The sequence below is a fragment of the Mus pahari genome, chromosome 1, assembly GCF_900095145.1.
Source record: "Mus pahari chromosome 1, PAHARI_EIJ_v1.1, whole genome shotgun sequence".
In the NCBI taxonomy this organism is placed as follows: domain Eukaryota; kingdom Metazoa; phylum Chordata; class Mammalia; order Rodentia; family Muridae; genus Mus; species Mus pahari.
The window spans coordinates 21,330,060-21,349,002 of record NC_034590.1 but is presented as its reverse complement, the minus strand read 5'-3'; the positions used below and the strand labels follow the sequence as shown (position 1 = coordinate 21,349,002).

At 38.3% G+C, this 18,943-nt stretch overlaps 1 protein-coding gene across 1 annotated transcript; it reads left to right on the top strand.

Annotated features, from left to right (window-relative positions):
• The first annotated feature begins 1,367 nt into the window (after positions 1-1,367).
• On the top strand, positions 1,368-2,336 carry LOC110335622 (mas-related G-protein coupled receptor member B3). The gene has a single exon (XM_021217888.1). It carries the CDS (start codon positions 1,368-1,370, stop codon positions 2,334-2,336), a length of 969 nt encoding a protein of 322 aa, XP_021073547.1.
• Positions 2,337-18,943: the final 16,607 nt, after the last annotated feature.

Sequence of the window (18,943 nt, the reverse complement as noted above, 5' to 3'; positions counted from 1 at the left end):
CTTCCTTCCTCCCTCCCTCCCTCCCTCCCTCCCTCCCTTCCTTCCTTCTTTGCTATTTTCTTTCTTTCTTTTCTCTCTCTCTCTTTTTTTTTTTGCTTTCAGCCCAAGCTTTTCTGGAGCTCACCTATATAGCTTAGACTGTCCTTGAACTCATCAAAATCTTCCTGGCTCACCCTCTAGAGTCTGGTGTTCTACAAGTAAGATACCATACCTGGTAGATGGTTTCTATTGTTTCCACTCTAGATGTTTCTGTGTCGGAATGTCCTCTATAAATCACAGTTGTTACCTTCTTTCTTCTTTGTATCTTACTCCAAATTTGCTTTTTTTGTTCTTCAAGAATGTTAGAAATTCAGTTATTCTCAGAATTAATACCTAAGTTCTAGGCTGAAACTCTTCTAGGTCATCAATGTAGTCATTTAATGGACACCCCTTGGTTGGAGAATGACAAAGTTTATCATTATCCATGTTTCAGCATAAGTCATATTTCCAAACACTCTAGAACTTCCTGTGACAGAGCCACCAGCATTAATATTTTCCTGATTTTTCTATGTGTTTTGTGGTACTAAATTTGCTTTAGAATATTTTTTAAACATTTAATCTAACGTTGTAGCTACTGCTGGTTTTACTGTTAATTTATTCATTTGTAGATAATTATCACACATATAATTTATGTGTGCTATATAATTATATGCACTATATATGATGTGAATAATAATGAATCAATGAAAATTCCTATGATATAGCAACAGAGAACTAGAAAATTTCCTGCTTTCTAGTTTCAAATCTGAAGTGGAGACTGAGTCACAGTATAGGTCTGGTTCTTTTTATACTTGTCTTAGTATGACTTAGGATTCCCTTCATGACTGTCATTTATGATTTCTGTATTTTCCCATAGGATACCCTTCTCCCCAACCCATGACTGTAAGCAGCTGTTGGTCATGCTTCTAGCTTCCAATTTCCTCCAGCAGAGAAGAATTAGTCTTATGATTGAAATTTGAGTTCAGAGTTCTATTTCTAACAAATCCTGAGATACTGAGTGTTTAAACTAAGGGTACCAGCTACTCTCATAACAGTAGAAGGACATGACTTGTAGATAGAGGAAATAAATACAAAATGGATTTAAATTAATAATTTAGAAATATTGGTTTTGCTAAGTCCTTAATATCTCCAATCCCATTCTACTTCTTATGTACTAAATCAGTCACTAGTGTATAGCAGGGTGTTACCAAGCATCAGGGAGTACATAGACAACATGTGCTCATATCTATTTTATCTATTTATTTTATCCACTGTTTTCTATTTAATATTTATCTATTTTATTTATTCATGTTTTTGGTTACAGGAACACTAGTGGAGATGTTCTAAGTATGGATCTTAGAACCTCACTAAGAACTAACACAGTCCTGGATAAAACCAACCTTCAAATTCCACTTTGTATCATCAAGTTCCAAGTCACGAATTTGCTTTCCATCACCATTTCCCCTGTTGGGATGGTACTGAATATCATAGTGCTGTGGTTCCTGGGCTTCCAGATACGCAGGAATGCCTTCTCTGCCTACATCCTCAGCCTGGCTGTGGCTGACTTTCTCTTCCTGTGTTCTCATTTTATATTTTCTTTTCTTATTGTCTGTGCCCAGTACTATTTTGTATTGTACATTAGACAGCTTTTGGATACGGTGACAATGTTTGCTTATGTTTTTGGCCTGAGCGTTATCACCATCATTAGCATTGAGTGCTGCCTGTCTACCATGTGGCCCATCTGGTATCGCTGCCAACGTCCAAGACACACATCAGCTGTCACTTGTGTCTTGCTTTGGGCTCTATCCCTGCTGTTTCCTGTTCTGCAGATGGAAAAATGTAGCTTCCTGTTTAATAACTTTGGACATTCTTGGTGTGGGATAATCAATATAATCTCTGGTGCATGGTTAGTTGTTTTATTTGTGGTTCTCTGTGGGTTCAGCCTCATCCTGCTCCTCAGGATCTCCTGTGGATCACTGCAGATTCCTGTGACCAGGCTGAATGTAACCATTGCACTCAGAGTTCTACTCCTCCTGTTCTTTGGTGTTCCCTTTGGGATCTTCTGGATAGTTGACAAATGGAATGAAGATAATTTTTTTGTTAGAGCTTGTGGTTTTTCACATTATATACTATACCTATACTGTATTAACATCTGTGCCAATGCTACCATATACTTCCTTGTTGGCTCCATTAGGCATGGCAAGTTCCAGAGGATGACTCTGAAGCTTATACTGCAGAGAGCTATACAGGATACCCCTGAGGAAGAAGGTGGGGAGAGAGGTCCTAAAGGAAACCCTGAAGAACTGGGAACAGCCTAGTGCAGCAACTGAGAGCTGCTTTAATAAGATAGATGTGTTTTGAAGAGAGAAATAGTTTTTTCTTATCTATTCGGCCTGTTTTCACAACCTTGTTCAGTTTGTTATCTGCCAGGAGCCATGGCCTTGAGGAAATTTTTTAGCTTACATAAACATCCCTGAGAGAACATCCCATGGTCACAACACAAAGAATATTTGTCGGTAGAGAGGACACTGTGACCATCGGTTCCAAGAACTGAAGATTGCTACCTGACCTTCGGAGAGCCCCCGAGCTCTTCCCCCCTCCCTTGGAGTCTCCTCTTTCTTTCATATATTGCCATCCCAGAATAAAGTTTTTCAGAGATTGATCAATCAAAAATTGTCTTGCTCTCATTTTTTGTGTTTCTTGTCCCCCCCCCACTCTTTCTCCTCTGCCCTAGGACCCTGCTGATTATCTCTGCAGGTTGGGGAAGTTATCTGATCTTTCATAAGTTATAAAAGAGGACAATCATTTACGTGAAGGTTGAGACATCAAGGATTTCTCATACACTGCAGCATTTCTGAAACTACGTTACTGAGGGCTCCACCATCTTATTTTGATGGGGTTCCTCCTAAGTGTTGATGATGAATGACAAATTCCTTCTTCACCAGAAGGCTAAAGGAAATTCAGGGAAGGGTTGCATTTCTTTACTCACTGAAATTTATTGTGGTTTAAACAAATGTTATATCTTACAAAATTTTGTTTAAAAACACCCCTTTTTCTGTGTTTCAGGAATCAAACAGAAACACTTTATAATCCTAGTCATTATTTTCTGCATATAGAATGATGGTCTTTCTTATACAAATTGCTTAGTGAACAAATATATATTCTCAATACAAGTCTGTTAAATCTCTAGTCACCCACTGGAGTCCTCATTTTCAAGTTCACCATGTCTTTCATTTTTATCACTGGAAGAGTTCTGTCATGATTTTGTAGTGAGATTCATCAACATCTATGAACACGGGAAGATGGAGAATCTCTTGTTCTCCTCAAAACTCCTTCGTTTCTCTTTCCTTTCTTGGCTTTGCCATGATTCCCATCTCTCTATCTTCCTAATTTCCCATGACAAATTTCCAATGAGTTTCTAGATTACATTCCTTTGAAATCAAACATAACATTTATATCATCTTATTGAGTTTACATATTTATTGCTTGAATTGTACATATTAAATACATTTTCTATGATTTTTTTTCAGTTTTAAAATTCAGTATGTGATGTTTTCAAATAAAGCACGATTATGTGTACACAATATGAACGAATCAAAGGAAACAGGTCAACAAATTTTTCTAAGTATTTGGCTCTACAGGACTCAGAAGCAACCCAGGACACACACACGTGCACACACACACACACACACACACACACACACACACAGAGAGAGAGAGAGGGAGAGAGAGAGAGAGAGAAAGAGAGAGAGAGAGAGAAACCATTCTCATCTCTCTTCATTTCCATTTCCTTCAATCATGACTATTTGTTTCAGAGGTCAATATTGTCCATATTTCTGTTCTAATCTTTTAGTGTCCAATTTTTTAATTGGGTATTTTCTATATTTACATTTCAAATGTTATCCCCTTCCCTGGTTTTCCCTCTGAAAAACACCGTCCCCCATCCATCTCCCCCTCCCCATGCTCACCAACCCACCCACTCCTGCTTCCTGGCCCTGGCATCCCCCCACACTGGGGCATATAGCCTTCATAGGACAAAGGGCCTCACCCCCCATTTATGTTCGACTAGGCCATCCTCTGCTGTATATGTAGCTGGAGCTTTGAGTCCCACCATCTGTGCTCTTTGGTTGGTGGTTTAGTCCCTGGGAGCTCTGGGGGTACAGGCTAGTTCATACTGTTGTTCCTCCTATGGGGCTGCAAACCTCTTCAGCTCCTTGGATTATTTCTCTAGCTCCTTCATTAGGGATCCTATGCTCAGTCCGATGTATGGCTGTGAGCATCCACCTCTGTATTTGTGAGGCACTGGCAGAGCCTATCAGGCAAAAGCTATATCAAGCTCCTGTTAGCAAGCACTTATTGGCATCCACAACAGTGTCTGGGTTTGGTAATTGCAAATGGGATGCATCCCCAGGTGAATCAGTATTAGAGTCCAATTTTAAGAGAGTAACATGAAGATTGGTGTACATGTGGTCAGATGGTTGTTATAGTTGAACAAACTAACCAATACATCATCTCATGAAAATACTAATTTTCAAAAATTTCATATTATAAAAAGTCATGTTTGCAATGCACTGTTATTTCATAATGATCTAACGCTATCAATTACTGTAGTGGTTTGTATGAGAATTGCCCCCATAGGCTCGTGGATTTTAATTCTTGTTCCCCACTTGGTGGAATCTGGGGAATGATAAGGAGGTGAGGCCTCATTGGAGTAGATGTGTCACTGGCTATAAGGTGCAACATGGTTGCCAACGGGACTGCCTGACATAGTTTTGGCTGTGGGAGAACAATCAACCTGAATAATGCATCTCTGAATTTCTAGTATACAGTGGTATTGCTCTTTGTTGTATACTTGTCTGTTTTGCCCTTTTCTATGTCCTCAAATACAACTTCGATAAAAATTTCTGGGAAAGGGATTTAGGGAATTACTAGAGAAGTAAATGGCTTTGATGTATATAGGAACAAACTGCTCTGGCCCTGATCATTTAAACAGCCAACGCAGGCATAATGGGACAAAGGGTTCTGGATGTGGAGGGTGACTGCCTTAATTGGTCTCTGGGAAATATTAGGCAACTCATGATACTTAAATTGTACCAGGAAATATTTGGAGTAGGAAATGTTTTTGAGAAACCTGAAGTCTTAGTAGTTAAGAAAATTGAAGACCCCAAGGAAATGGAACACTGGACCTGGTCACTAAGGACAGGTTCATAGAAAATACAAGGGACAAGATAGAGGAAGAATCTATATGGATCTACTGGATTAGTGAGCAACAGTGAGAGCCCCCATGAAGACAAATCTCTAATAATAGAAAGTTTGATCAATAAATATTATAGGGGAAAAATTGGAATACATATATTAAAAAAAGGAAGGATGGAAGAGTTTGGACCCTGTGAGAAGACTGTTGGATTAATGAAATGACATTCCTGGAAAGATAGGAAGGTACTGATTTAGCCCCCTGGAGTTGTCTGCCTAAGTACATTAGGGTGCAAGTTCTAAGAGATAGACTTTGGGCTTATGAAGGATCCCTGGGGGAAGCGGCAAGAGGAATTAATATTGCATATGGAAAAAGTGTGAAAAACATTGTACAAATAGATAATTGGATGAGCTTAATAAGGTGATTTTGCAAATTTAAGACAAATTAGAAATATTAATATTACTTTGACTTGTTTATCACCTTTCTGTTTTCATGCAAATGCTGTAACTGTAAGTTTATGCCCAGAAAACTTGTGATTTGGAGATTTTTTTTTTCCTGAAAATTAAAAGTTAATGTATAACTTGCTTTTGCAGACACTGAACTGTGACTTTGTGTGTATTGTACTTTCTGGTGACATCATAACATGGGCTTTTCAGGAAAAATAATGGACTTGATAAGATGAAAGGATGGACCATCCAGAGACTACCCCACCCGGGTTTTAACCTCATAATTAGCCACCAAATACAGACACTACTGCACATGCCAGCAAGATTTTGCTGAAAGGACCCTGATATAGCTCTCTCTTGTGAGGCTATACCAGTGCCTGGCAAATACAGACATGAATGCTCATAGTCATCCATTGGATGGAACACAGGGCCCCCAATGGAGGAGCTAGAGAAAGTACCCAAGGAGCTGAAGGGGTCTGCAACCCTATAGGTGGAACAACAATATAAACTAACCAGTACCCCCAGAGCTCGTGTCTCTAGATGCATATATAGCAGAAGATGGCCTAGTTGGCCATCATTGGGAAGAGAGGCCCCTTGGTCTTGCAAAGTTAATATGCCCCAGTATAGGGGAACGCCAGGTCCAAGAAGTGGGAGTGGGTGGGTAGGGGAGCAGGGCGGTGGAGGGGAAGCATAGAGGTCACTTTTGACATAGCATTTAAAATGCAAATGAAGAAAATATCTAAAAAAAAATGAAAAGAGTAAATAAAAAGAAAACCAGAAATAAATTTAAAAAACAATGGGCTTGAGGGAAATAATGAAAAGGCTTTTGGATTTTCTCTCCAGGGACTCTCTAAGGCATGTCCATTCAGAGCACACAGGCCACACAAGTGGCAGAGCAACTGGGACAGGGTCCTACTGACCTACATCTGCATCCAGGAGATGGAGCTGATCCTCAATCCTCTGTGCACCTTACTTGAAAAAGTAGAGTTTACCTCCAGGGAATGCTCTGACCCTGGTACTCATGTGAGATTTCCATATTCTCTCAGATGACTCTCTAAGGTAGGTCCACTCAGGAGCACACAGGCTGCAGAAGTGGTAGAGCAGCTGGGACAGGGTTCTACAGACCTATATCTGCACCAAGAAGGTGGGGCTATTCTGCAGCCCTATGTGCACTGGTCTTGCCAGGAGACAGCTGGTCTCTCAGGAGTGTTGACACAGGCTTACAGACTCAGAGGATGAACAAGCTCCAGCCAGAGACAGCTAGAACATCTAACACCAGATATTACCAGATGGCGAAAAGCAAACATGAGAATCTGAATAACAGAAACCAAGACCACTCCGCACCATGAGAACCCAGTACTCCCACCACAGCGAGTCCTGGATGCCCAACACACCCAAAAAGCAAGATTCAGATTTAAATCACATATATCATGATGCTGGTAGAGGATTTTAAGAAGGACATTAATAGTTCCTGTAAAGAAATATAGTAGAACAAGACTAAACAGTTAGAAGCCCTTAAAGAAGAAACACAATAATCCCTTAAAGAATTACAGGAGAACACAGGTAAACAGGTAGAAGCCCTTAAAGATGAAACACAAAAAATCCCATTGAGAATTACAGGAAAATACAACCAAAAAGGTGAAGGAATTGAACAAAACTATCCAGAATCTAAAAATGGAAGTAAATACAATAAAGAAATCACAAAGGGAGACAACTTTGGAGATAGAGGTCCTAGGAAAAAAATCAGGAATCATAGATGCAAGCATCACCAACAGAATACAAGAGATGGAAGAGAGAATCCCAGGTGCAGAAGATTCCATAGAAAACATGGACACAACAATCAAAGAAAATGCAAAATGCAAAAAGATCCTAACTCAAAATATCCAGGAAATCCAGGAAACAGTGAGAAGACCAAACCTAAGGATAATAGCTATAGATGACAGTAAATATTTTCAACAAAATTATAGAAAAAAAAACTTCCCTAACCTGAAGAAAGAGATACCCATGTACATTCAAGAAGTCTATAGAACTCTAAATACATTGGACCAGAAAAGAAATTCATTCTGACACGTAATAATTACAACACCAAATGCACAAAAGGAAGAAAGAATTGTAAAAGCAGTAAGGGAAAAAGGTCAAGTAACATATAAAGGCAGGCCTATTAGAATTACACCAGACTTCTCACCAGAGACTATGAAAGCCAGAAGATCCTGTAAAGGTGTTATACAGACCCTAAGAGAGCACAAATGCCAGCCCAGGCTATTATACCCAGAAAAACTCTCAATTGCCATAGATGGAGGAACCAAAGTACTCCATGCAAAATCAAACATATTCACACAGTATCATTCCACAAATCCAGCCCTTCAAAAGATAATAAATGGAAAATACCAACACAAAGAGGGAAACTATGCCCTAGAAAAAAGCAAGAATGTAATCCTTCAAGAAGATAACCTAAGAGAACAGGGAGACATAAAGACAGAACCTGAGGAAATCCAGAAAATCATTAGATTCTATTACAAAAGCATATATTCAGCAAAACTGGAAAACCTAGATGAACTGGACAATTTTCTAGACAGATACCAGGTACCAAAGTTAAATCAGGATCAGATTGATGACCTAAACAGTCCTATATCACCTAAGGAAATAGAAGCTGTCATTAATAGTCTCCCAACCAACAAAAGCCCAGGACCAGATGGGTTTAGTACAGAGTTCTATCAGACCTTCAAATAAGACCTAATTCTNATACTCCTCAAACTATTCCACAAATTAGAAACAGAAGGTACTCTACCCAATTCATTCTATGAAGCCACAATTACTCTGATACCTAAATCACACAAAGATCCAACAAAGAAAGAGAACTTTAGACTAATTTCTGTTATGTATATTGATGCAAAAATACTCAATAAAATTCTCTCAAACAGAATAAAAAACATATCAAAATGATCATCCATCAGATCAAGTAGGCTTCAACCCACGGGGATGGTTCAATATATGGAAATCCATCAACATAATCCACTATAAAAGCAAACTCAAAGATAAAACCCACATGATCATCTCATTAGATGCTGAGAAAGCATTTGACAAAATCCAACACACATTCCTGATAAAAGTCTTGGAAAAATCAGGAATTCAAGGACCATACATAAACATAGTAAAAGCAATATATAGCAAGTCAGTAGGCAACATCAAACTAAATGCAGAGGAAATTTCAGTAATCCCAATAATATCAGGGACTAGGCAAGGCTTCCTACTCTCCCCCTATCTATTCAATATAGTGCTTGAGGTCCTTGCCAGAGCAATTGGACAAAAAATGAGATCAAAGGATATAAATTGGAAAAGAATTCAAAATATAACTATTTGCAGATGATATGATAGTATATATAAGTGACTCCCAAAATTAACCAGATAAACAGCTTGAGTGAAGTAGCTGGATATAAAATTAACTCAAACAAATCAGTGGCCTTCCTCTACAGGATGGACAGACGGGACGAGAAAGAAATTAGGGAAACAACACCCTTCACAATAGTCACAAATAATGTAACATTCCTTGGTGTGACTCTAACTAAGGAAGTGAAAGATCTGTATGATAAGAACTTCAAGTCTCTGAAGAAAGAAATCGAAGAAGATCTTAGAAGATGGGAAGATCTCCCATGCTCATGGATTGGCAGGATTAACATAGTCAAAATGGCTATCTTGCCAAAAGCAATCTACAGATTTAATGCAATCCCCACCAAATTCCAACTCAATTCTTCAGAGTTAGACAGAGCAATTTTCAAATTTATCTGGAATTACAAAAAAACTAGGATAGCAAAAACTATTCTCAACAATGGAAGAACCTCTGGTGGAATCACCATGCCTGACCTCAAGCTGTACTACAGAGCAATTGTGATTAAAAACTGCATGGTACTGGCACAGTGACAGACAGGTAGATCAATGGAATAGAATTGAAGACCCAGAAATGAACCCACACACCTATGATCACTTGATCTTTGACAAGGAGCTAAAACCATGCAGTGGAAAAAAGAGCACTTTCAACAAATGGTGCTCGCTTAACTGGTAGTTAACATGTAGAAGAATGCTAATTGATCCATTCTTATCTCCTTGTACAAAGCTCAAGTCTACGTGGATCAAGGAACTCCACATAAAACCAGAGACACTAAAACTTACAGAGGAGAAATTGGGGAAAAGCCTCTAAGATATGGGCTGAGGGGAAAAATTCTTGAACAGAAAACCAATGGCTTGTGCTGTGAGATCAAGAATCAACAAGTGGGACCTCATAAAATTGGCAATCTTCTGTAAGGCAAAAGACACTGTCAACAAGACAAAAAGGCCACCAACAGATTGGGAAAGGATATTTACCAATCCTAAATCAGATAGGGGGATAACATCCAATATATAAAAAGAACTCAAGAAGCTGGACTCCAGAAAATCAAATAACCCTATTAAAAAACGAGGTACAAAGCTAAACAAAGAATTCTCAACTGAGGAATACTGAATGACTGCGAAACACCTGAAAAAATATTCAATATCCTTAATCATCAGGGAAATGCAAATCAAAACAACCCTGAGATTCTACTTCACACCAGTCAGAATGGCTGAGATAAAAAATTCAGGGGAGAGCAGATGTTGCCGAGGATGTGGAGAAAGAGGAACACTCCTCCATTGCTGGTGTGATTGAAAGCTTGTACAACCACTCTGGAAATCAGTCTGGCGTTTCCTCAGAAAATTGGACAGAGTACTACCGGAGGATCCAGCAATTCCTCTCCTGGGCATATACACAGAGGATATTCCAACTTATAATAAGGACACATTCTCCACTAAGTTCATAGCAGCCTTATTTATAATAGCCAGAAGCTGGAAAGAACCCAGAGGTCCCTCAACAGAGGAATGGATACAGAAAATATGGTACATTTACACAATGGAGACTACTCAGCAATTAAAAACAACGAATTCATGAAATTCTTACACAAATGCATGCATTTAGAGGATGTCATCCTGAGTAAGGTAACCCAATCAGAAAAGAACACACATGGTATGCACTCACTGATAAGTGGTTATTAGNCCAGAAACTTAGAATACCCAAGATATAATTTGCAAAATATATGAAACTCAAGAAGAAGGATTACCAAAGTTTGGACACTTGGCTCCTTTTAGAATGGGAAACAAAATACCCATGGAAGGAGTTACAGAGACAAAGTTCAGAGCTAAGATGGAAGGAAAGACCATCCAGAGACTGCCTCACCTGGGTATCCATCCCATATACAACCACCAAATCTGACACTTTTGCATATGCCAGAAGACTTTCCTGACAGGGCCCTGATATTGCTCTCTCTTGTGAGGCTATGCCAGTACCTGGTCCTCCTTATTTTATGAATTATAGATATGTTGTTACTTTAAGGATACTTTATAAATGTAGCTTTTGACAGGGACTGAACTAGAGAGCTTAAATCAGGGATCTTTTACCTTTCCTTTCCTCTTCTCTATCCTTTCTTCTCAGGTAAAGGGGAGGGGAATGGAAGAGAAAAGGGGGGACATAGTAATATCATAGAAGTTAGAGAAATAGACAGAGATAGGTTATCAAATTTACTCTTAAAACATTATATAGCTATATCTTAGATTGGTAGAAATCTTTACAATAGATACAAAGTTGAAGTTATAATCTCTTACATTGGTACAAAATTTAGTTGATACAAATTTAAGGTTTTCATTGGTTTGAATTTTTTATTGATATAAAATTTGGGATTAATAATGTTACTCTTATAGGCATTGTGTCTATACAACACATTTAAGAATACAAACTTAGACCCAATCCTTCTATAACTGCTATTACAAACTCTTTTTAGATGATTAAGAAATACTGGAGCTAAGGGCAAGATAACAAACTCATGGTTCTGAGTTAATTAAAATGGTGTTTTTGAGATATTTCAATTAGAAATGACTGAGAATATACAAGGCTTAACAGTTCAGACATGATTTTTGTAGATAGATAGTCTTCAAAGGCATCAGACGTCCACAGAATATGACATTTATGGCTAGAGACACGTCTGCTCCTGACAGCACCCCTTTCTTGGACTCAAAGAAAAATCTGAAGATCAGTAGAGTTGTTCCAGTTGTAGCAAGACAACCATTAGATAATAATTTCCTCAATTTATCTATGGGCAAAATATTATCCAGTAAAAGGACACACTATGAGGAACGGTTGACTGATAATCTCTGCCAAGAGTGGATAATACGTTCTTCAAATTGCTACTTTACAAAGGTCTGTTAGATGATCCTGGGCCAGGAGGCTAAAGACTGATAATCCAATGTTTTGAGGAATGAGGGACTGTCCAGGTGACCATCTGTCTCTGTAAGTTGGGTAAGTTTTAGAAGCTATATTTTATGCTCCTTGTATTTTCAGGTAATACTAGTCATTCTCAGATTTCAGATGGGCTTACAGACTGGTTGTAGTCTCATAGCTAACCCACATTGTTTAACACTGAGAAAGATGATAAAGCTACATCTTAGATTGGTAGAAATCTAGGGATGGTTTTCAGATGGTATACACTCTAAAACCAGGACACACTTCAGATGTAGAATTGTAATCCTTATAAGTTAGGATAGATGTTAGAGTGCTTTATTTAATTGACAAAATTGATAGACTGGGTGTTAAGTTTACCTTATACTTTATAAATTACCAAGTAGTAATGGGTGTGCTCAATTTATATCTGAGAGAAAAGAGCCTTTTAATTGTACAAAAGGAAATGTTGTATATTACCCTGGTGTTGTTTATATTTTGATGCTAATTCTGCTTCCCAAGAGTGCCTTGGTCTAGAAGTGAATCATGTACTCAGTTGATTCCATGTGGACCTTCTCATTTTACCTGGTTAAATAAAGGCTAGAGCTTGTGATTGGGCAATGGAAGGAAAGGTGGAACTGGAAATTTTAGAGAGGGAGAGGAAGAAGTGGGGGAGACGAGGAGAGGGAGGAGAGAGGAAGACAGAAGTGGAAGGAAGATGGTACAAAAGCATGTGGCCTGCAGGAACTGCAAGTAACAAAGGATGTCACAGATGGGGAATAGAGTAGTATAGTGGTATATCTGCCCAATCTAGACACACAGCTTGTATTCAGATTAATTGAGTTGTGTTTTCCTTGCACGGGCTTATTGGGGTTGGAGATTTATCATAACAACCAATTATATGATCAATTTTGGAGAAAGATCCATGAGGTACTAAGAAAAAGGTATACTCCTTTGTGTTTGGGTGAAAAGTTCTATAGATATCTGTTAGGTTCATTTGATTCCTAACCTCTGTTAGTTTCATTATTTCTCTGCTTATTTTCTGTCTCAATGACCTACCCATTGATCAGAGTGGAATGTTGAAGTTTCCCACTATTAATGTGTGGGCTTCTATGTGCAATTTAAGCTTAAGTAATGCTTCCTTTATGAATGTGGTTGCCCTCGCATTTGGGGCATACATGTTTAGAATTGAGATGCCTTTCTAGTTGTTTTTTCTTTGACGGGTAGTATGTATCCTTCTCTATCTCTTTGATTACTTTGCTTGAAAGTATATTTTATTAGATATTAGAAAGGCTACCCCAGCTTGGTTCTTGAGTTAATTTGCTTGGAAGACCTATTCAGCCTTTTATTCTGAGGTAATGACTATCTTTGCCTCTGAAGTGTGTTTCCTTTATACAGCACTATGATGGATCCTGTTTATGAGTCCACTCTGTTAGATGGTCTCTTTTTACTTGGAAATTGAGTTCATTGATACTGAGAGATACTAATGACCAATGACTATCAGTTACTCATATTTTGATGTTGTTGTTGGTAGGGTGTGTGTGTACATGGTGTGACTCTTTCTTTGGTTTTACTGGTATACAATTATTTATTTCTTGTGTTTCCTTGGATTAAGTTAGACTCATTAGCTTGGAGTTTTCCTTTTAGTATCCCCTGTAGGGCTGGATTTGTGGTAAGATATTGTTTAAATTTGGTTTTGTCATGGACTATCTTCTTTTCTCCAGAAATGGTCGCTAAAAGTTTGGCTGGATATAGTAATCTGGGCAGAAAACTGAGGTCTCTTAGGGTCTGCAAACTATCTGCACAATCCCTTCCTGAATTTAGATTCTCTGCTGGGAACTCAGGTATAATTCTGTTTTGATTAACCCTTTTAATCTCCCCCAATTTCCTATTTCTCCATTGCTCCTCTATGTAAATATTCTACCCCAATAGCACTCTGTACTTTTATATTTTCTTCATTCCACTATTTTGCTTTCCTTAAAGCAGCTCCTCTAAAAAAGATTTTCTAGTGTCCTTGTTTCCTCTGATAATTTAGATCACAAAAAATTAGAGATTCAAAAGTTCCACAGATGGGGAAGAATATCTGACAATTGCCTTCATGCTATTCCTAGAGTATCATTTTCAAAATAATTTTTACAGTTATAGTCATATACATGAAAAATTCACAATTCAATTCATCTTTCCAGCTGAATAAAGTCTCATTCTACATTTGTGTAATATTTCATCGTTCAGCCATCAGTTGATGGACATCTAGGCTGATTATCTTATTTACTGTGACTAGAGAATCAATTGACAAGGGCAATGAAGGATAACTTTTATTAGGACATAAAATATTCAGGGTACATGTTAAGGCATGATGTTGTAAGATACTATCTTAGTTAAGATTACTGTTGCTGTGATAAAAATTCCATTATCAAAGCTACTTGGAAAGCTATTTGGCTTAAGTTTCCATATCACAGTTTATCATAAAATGAATGGAGACAGGAAATCAAGCAGGTCAGGAACCTGGGCGTGGCCTCTCAGGTGAGGCCACAAAGGAGTGCTACCTGCTGGCTTGCTATTTATGGTTTATTTGACCTTCATCTCTATAGAACTTAGGACCACCACTCCAGCAGTGGCACCACCCAGAATGGTCAGAGACCTTCCCCATGAATCACTAATAAAATGTCATAAACACTTGTTTGTAGTCTGATCTTTTCTTTTTATTAGATATTTTCTTTATTTACATTTCAAATGTTATTCTCTTTTCTGGTTTCCCCTCAGAAAACCCCCTCTTCCCTTCACCTTCTCTCTGCTCACCAACCCACCCACTCCTGCTTCTTGCCCTGACACTCCCCTATACTGGGGCGTAGAACCTTCACAAGACCAAGGGACTCTCCTCCCATTGATGACCGACAAGGCCATCCTCTGCTACATATGCAGCTGGAGCCATGAGTCCCACCATGTGTACTCTTTGGTTGGTGGTTTAGTCCCAGGGAGCTCTGGAGGTCAGGTTGGTTGATATTGTTTTTCTTCCTATGGGTTGCAAATCCTTTCAGCTCCTTCAGTCCTTTCTCTAACTCCTCCATTGGGGTACCCATGCTCAGTCCAATGGTCGGCTGCAAGCATTCACCTTTGTATTTGTCAGGCACTGGCAGAGCCTCTCAGGAGACAGGTATATTAGGCTCCTATCAGCAAGCACTTCTTGGAATTCACAATAGTGTCTGGGTTTGTTGTCTGTATATGGGATGGATCCCCAGGTAGAGCAGTCATTAGATGGTCATTCCTTCAGTCTCTGCTCTACACTTTGTCTCTGTAACTCCTTCCAGGGGTATTTTGTTCCCCTTCTAAGAAGGATCAAAGTGTCTACACTTTGATCTTCCTTCTTGATTTTCATGTGGTTTGTTAATTGTATCTTGGGTATCCAAGCTTCTGGGCCAATATCCTCTTATCAGTGAGTGCATACAATGTGTGTTCTTTGTGATTGGGTTACCTCACTCAGGATGATATACTCCAGATCCATCCCTTTGGCTATGAATTTCATAAATTCATTGTTTTTAATAGTTGAGTAGTATCACACTTTCTGTATCCATTCCTCTATTGAGGGACATCTCGGTTCTTTTCAGCTTCTTGGTTTTATAAATAAGTCTATTATGATCATATTGGAGCATGTGTCCTTATTATGTTTTGGAGCATCTTCTGGGTATATGCCCAGAAATGGTATTGCTGGGTCCTCAGGTAGTACTATGGACAATTTATTTTTTTTTATTAGATATTGTCTTCATTTACATTTCAAATGCTACCCTGAAAGTCTCTTATATCCTCCCCCACCCTGCTCCCCAACCCACCCACTCCAAATTCCTGGCCCTGGCATTCCCCTGTACTTTGCATATAGTCTTCACAAGACCAAGGGCCTCTCCTCCCATTGATGGCCTACTAGGCCATCCTTTGCTACATATGTAACTAGAGACACAAGCTCTAGGGGGTACTGGTTAGTTCATATTGTTGTTACTCCTATAGGGTTGTAGGCCCCTTTAGCCCTTTGGGCACTTCTCTTTCTCCTTCACTGGGGGCCCTGTGTTCCATCCAAGTGGATGCTGACTGTGAGCATCCACTTCTGTATTTGCCAGACTCTGGCATAGCCTCACAAGAGATAGCTATATCAGGATCCTGTCAGCAAAATCTTGCTGGCATATGCAACAGTGTCTGGGTTTATTGGTTGTTTATGGGATGGATCCCCAGGTGGGGCAGTCTCTGGATGGTCCTTCCTTCCATCTAAGTCCCAAACTTTTCTCTGTAACTCCTTCCATGGGTATTTTGTTCCCCATTATAAGAAGAAATAAAGTATCCACACTTTGGTGTTCCTTGTTCTTGAGTTTCATCCTTTGCTACATATGCAAATTGAATCTTGGGTATTCTAAGTTTTTGGGCTAATATCTACTTATCAGTCAGTGCATATCATGTGTGTTTTTTTGTGATTGGGTTACCTTACTCAAGATGATATCCTCCAGATCCATCCATTTGTCTGAGAATTTCATAAATTCATTGTTGAGTAGTATTCCATTGTGTAAATTACCACATTTTCTGTATCCATTCCTCTGTGGAGGGACATCTGGGTTCTTTCCAGATTCTTGCTATTATAAATATGGCTGCGATGAAAATAGTAGAGTACGTGTCCTTATTACAAGTTGGAACATCCTTTGGGTATATGCCCAGGAGAGCTATTGCTGGATCTTTTTGAAGCAATCAAGAGCTCATGCATTCAGCTGCCCATATCAGTGAATGGACAGGTATTCAGAGCACTAAGGCTGCCAAGATATTAAGCACAAAGGATAGTACAGGGCTCAGCCCTCAGAAGGCATTTGTATCACTCCTTTACGTATCAAGGAATGTTGCCAAGGAGTATACTGAAATAATATAAGGGCAGAAGGTTTGGAGGAGGGTTATGGAATGCTATCCTATAATCATGACATTGTGATATTAATATAAACTCTCAGAATTATGCTATTGGCACAGGACCAGTATAAATTGGTCCCACTGGAATCTAGCTTTGGATACAAAATTGGGTATCATGGCCCTGCCACTGCTGCTGAATTATTGGAAGATATCTGATTCTGTAAGAAGAAAAATCAGTGCATCAAGTTATGTAGCTCTTTTGAGCCTGTCCGACTGTGATGACTAGATCCCAAACTGTGGTCACACAGATCATCCTAGATTAACTCTGGAACACAAAACAAAACATAATGCATATCCAAATATTTTTGTAACAAAGAACTAGGGCTGGCAAGGTTGAGAGGGAAGGAAAAGAGAATGAGAAAAGACCATAGCCATAATGTATAACTATTTATTAACTTCTCAAAGAACTAAATTTTTAATAAAATATCTTTATGATATTAACTCAAATGCTTATCTACACTAAGACTCCAACTTCTCACTCCCCTTTGCCCTCCGTCCCTCCATCCCTTGCTGGAGACCAGATTCAGCAGAGAAAAGGGCCTAAGTAGGGTGGATGTAGCTTATGAAACACTAATTAGATTGGGCCAGAAAAGAAAATATTCCTGCAAAATAATAATCAAATACAAAATCTACAGAACCTGGAATGAATATTAAAAGCTCCAAGGTCAAAGGCCAGAAAACATATAAAGGCAGACCTATTAGAATTGTGCCTGTATTCTCTGCAGACACTCTAAAAGCTAGAAGTGACTGAATAGATTCATTACAGCCTCTAAGAAACCACAAAGACTAACATAGAGTAATATATCCAGCAAAACTGTCAATAACCCATAGATGGAGAAAAAAGATATTTCAAGACAATACAAAATTTAAACAATAGATATCCACAAGTACAGACTACAGAGAATACTTGAATGAAAACTTCAATCCAAGAAGGTTAATTATACACAAGAAAACACAGGAAATAAATAACTCCACACCTGCAGATGTAAAATAAGGAAAACACACAAACACACACACACACACACACACTACTAATAACAGCACCAAACAATAACACGATTTTAAGATCATTAGTAATTATTATTCTCAACATCAATTGATTTCCTAATAAACAGACACAGGCTAACAGAATGGATTAAAAAAAAAGGGATCCATAATTGTGCTGCATGACAGAAACATACCTCATCATGAACAATAGACATTACCTCAGAGTAAAGGGCTAGAAAAAACTTCCAAGTAAACGGACTTAAGAAGCAAGCAATAGCAGCTCTTATAATATCTAGTGAAATAATCTTCCAACAAAAACTGATCAAAAGAGATAGAGAATAACATTTCTTTTTCTTTCTTTCTTTTCTTTTTTTTTTTTTTTTTTTTTTGCTTGAAGAATCTTTATTAACCTGGAACTCACTTATTTTACTTAAAAGAAGGAATGCATTGTGGTTGAAGTTAAATATAGAGAATTCTTTCTCCAGTTGTTTATTATAACATCTTATTTCAATCTACCTTTCATTCTGTTATTTATTCCACTGGTCAACCAAATTAATATACTGAGAAAGCCCATTTTACAAATTATTGTCTTCGGTTTTCACAGTGGCATAGCTTAATATAAAATGAGCACACTCCTTCAACAGGATATGTGTTATTCCACAATTTACCCTTTCTTCTTCATCTTCTTTCGTTCCTTAAAAATTATCACACAATTGTTCTATTAAAAAGTGAAGTCATCATCAAAGTTAATGATGCTGCAACCAGCAAAATCAAGCCTCCAAGAGAGATAAAATCAAATGCACTTGAACAGAATAGGGTGGAAAGAACATCTTTAAAGATGTTCTGTATATGGAGATTGGTGTATTTTGGGTTATTCCTCTCCTTTTAAACTGATTACTGAAAGCTTAGAGATAGACTGAGCCCCAAGTTTCAACTTCCATTTCAAATACAGAGTTCTTTCATCGTTGTTTTGCTATCTTTTAGTCTTTACATTTCCCTCATAATTTTACTTTTAAAATCATCTTGTTATAACTATTTTTTATCATAAATACCTTTGAAACAAACTAGATATAAAACCAATGAATA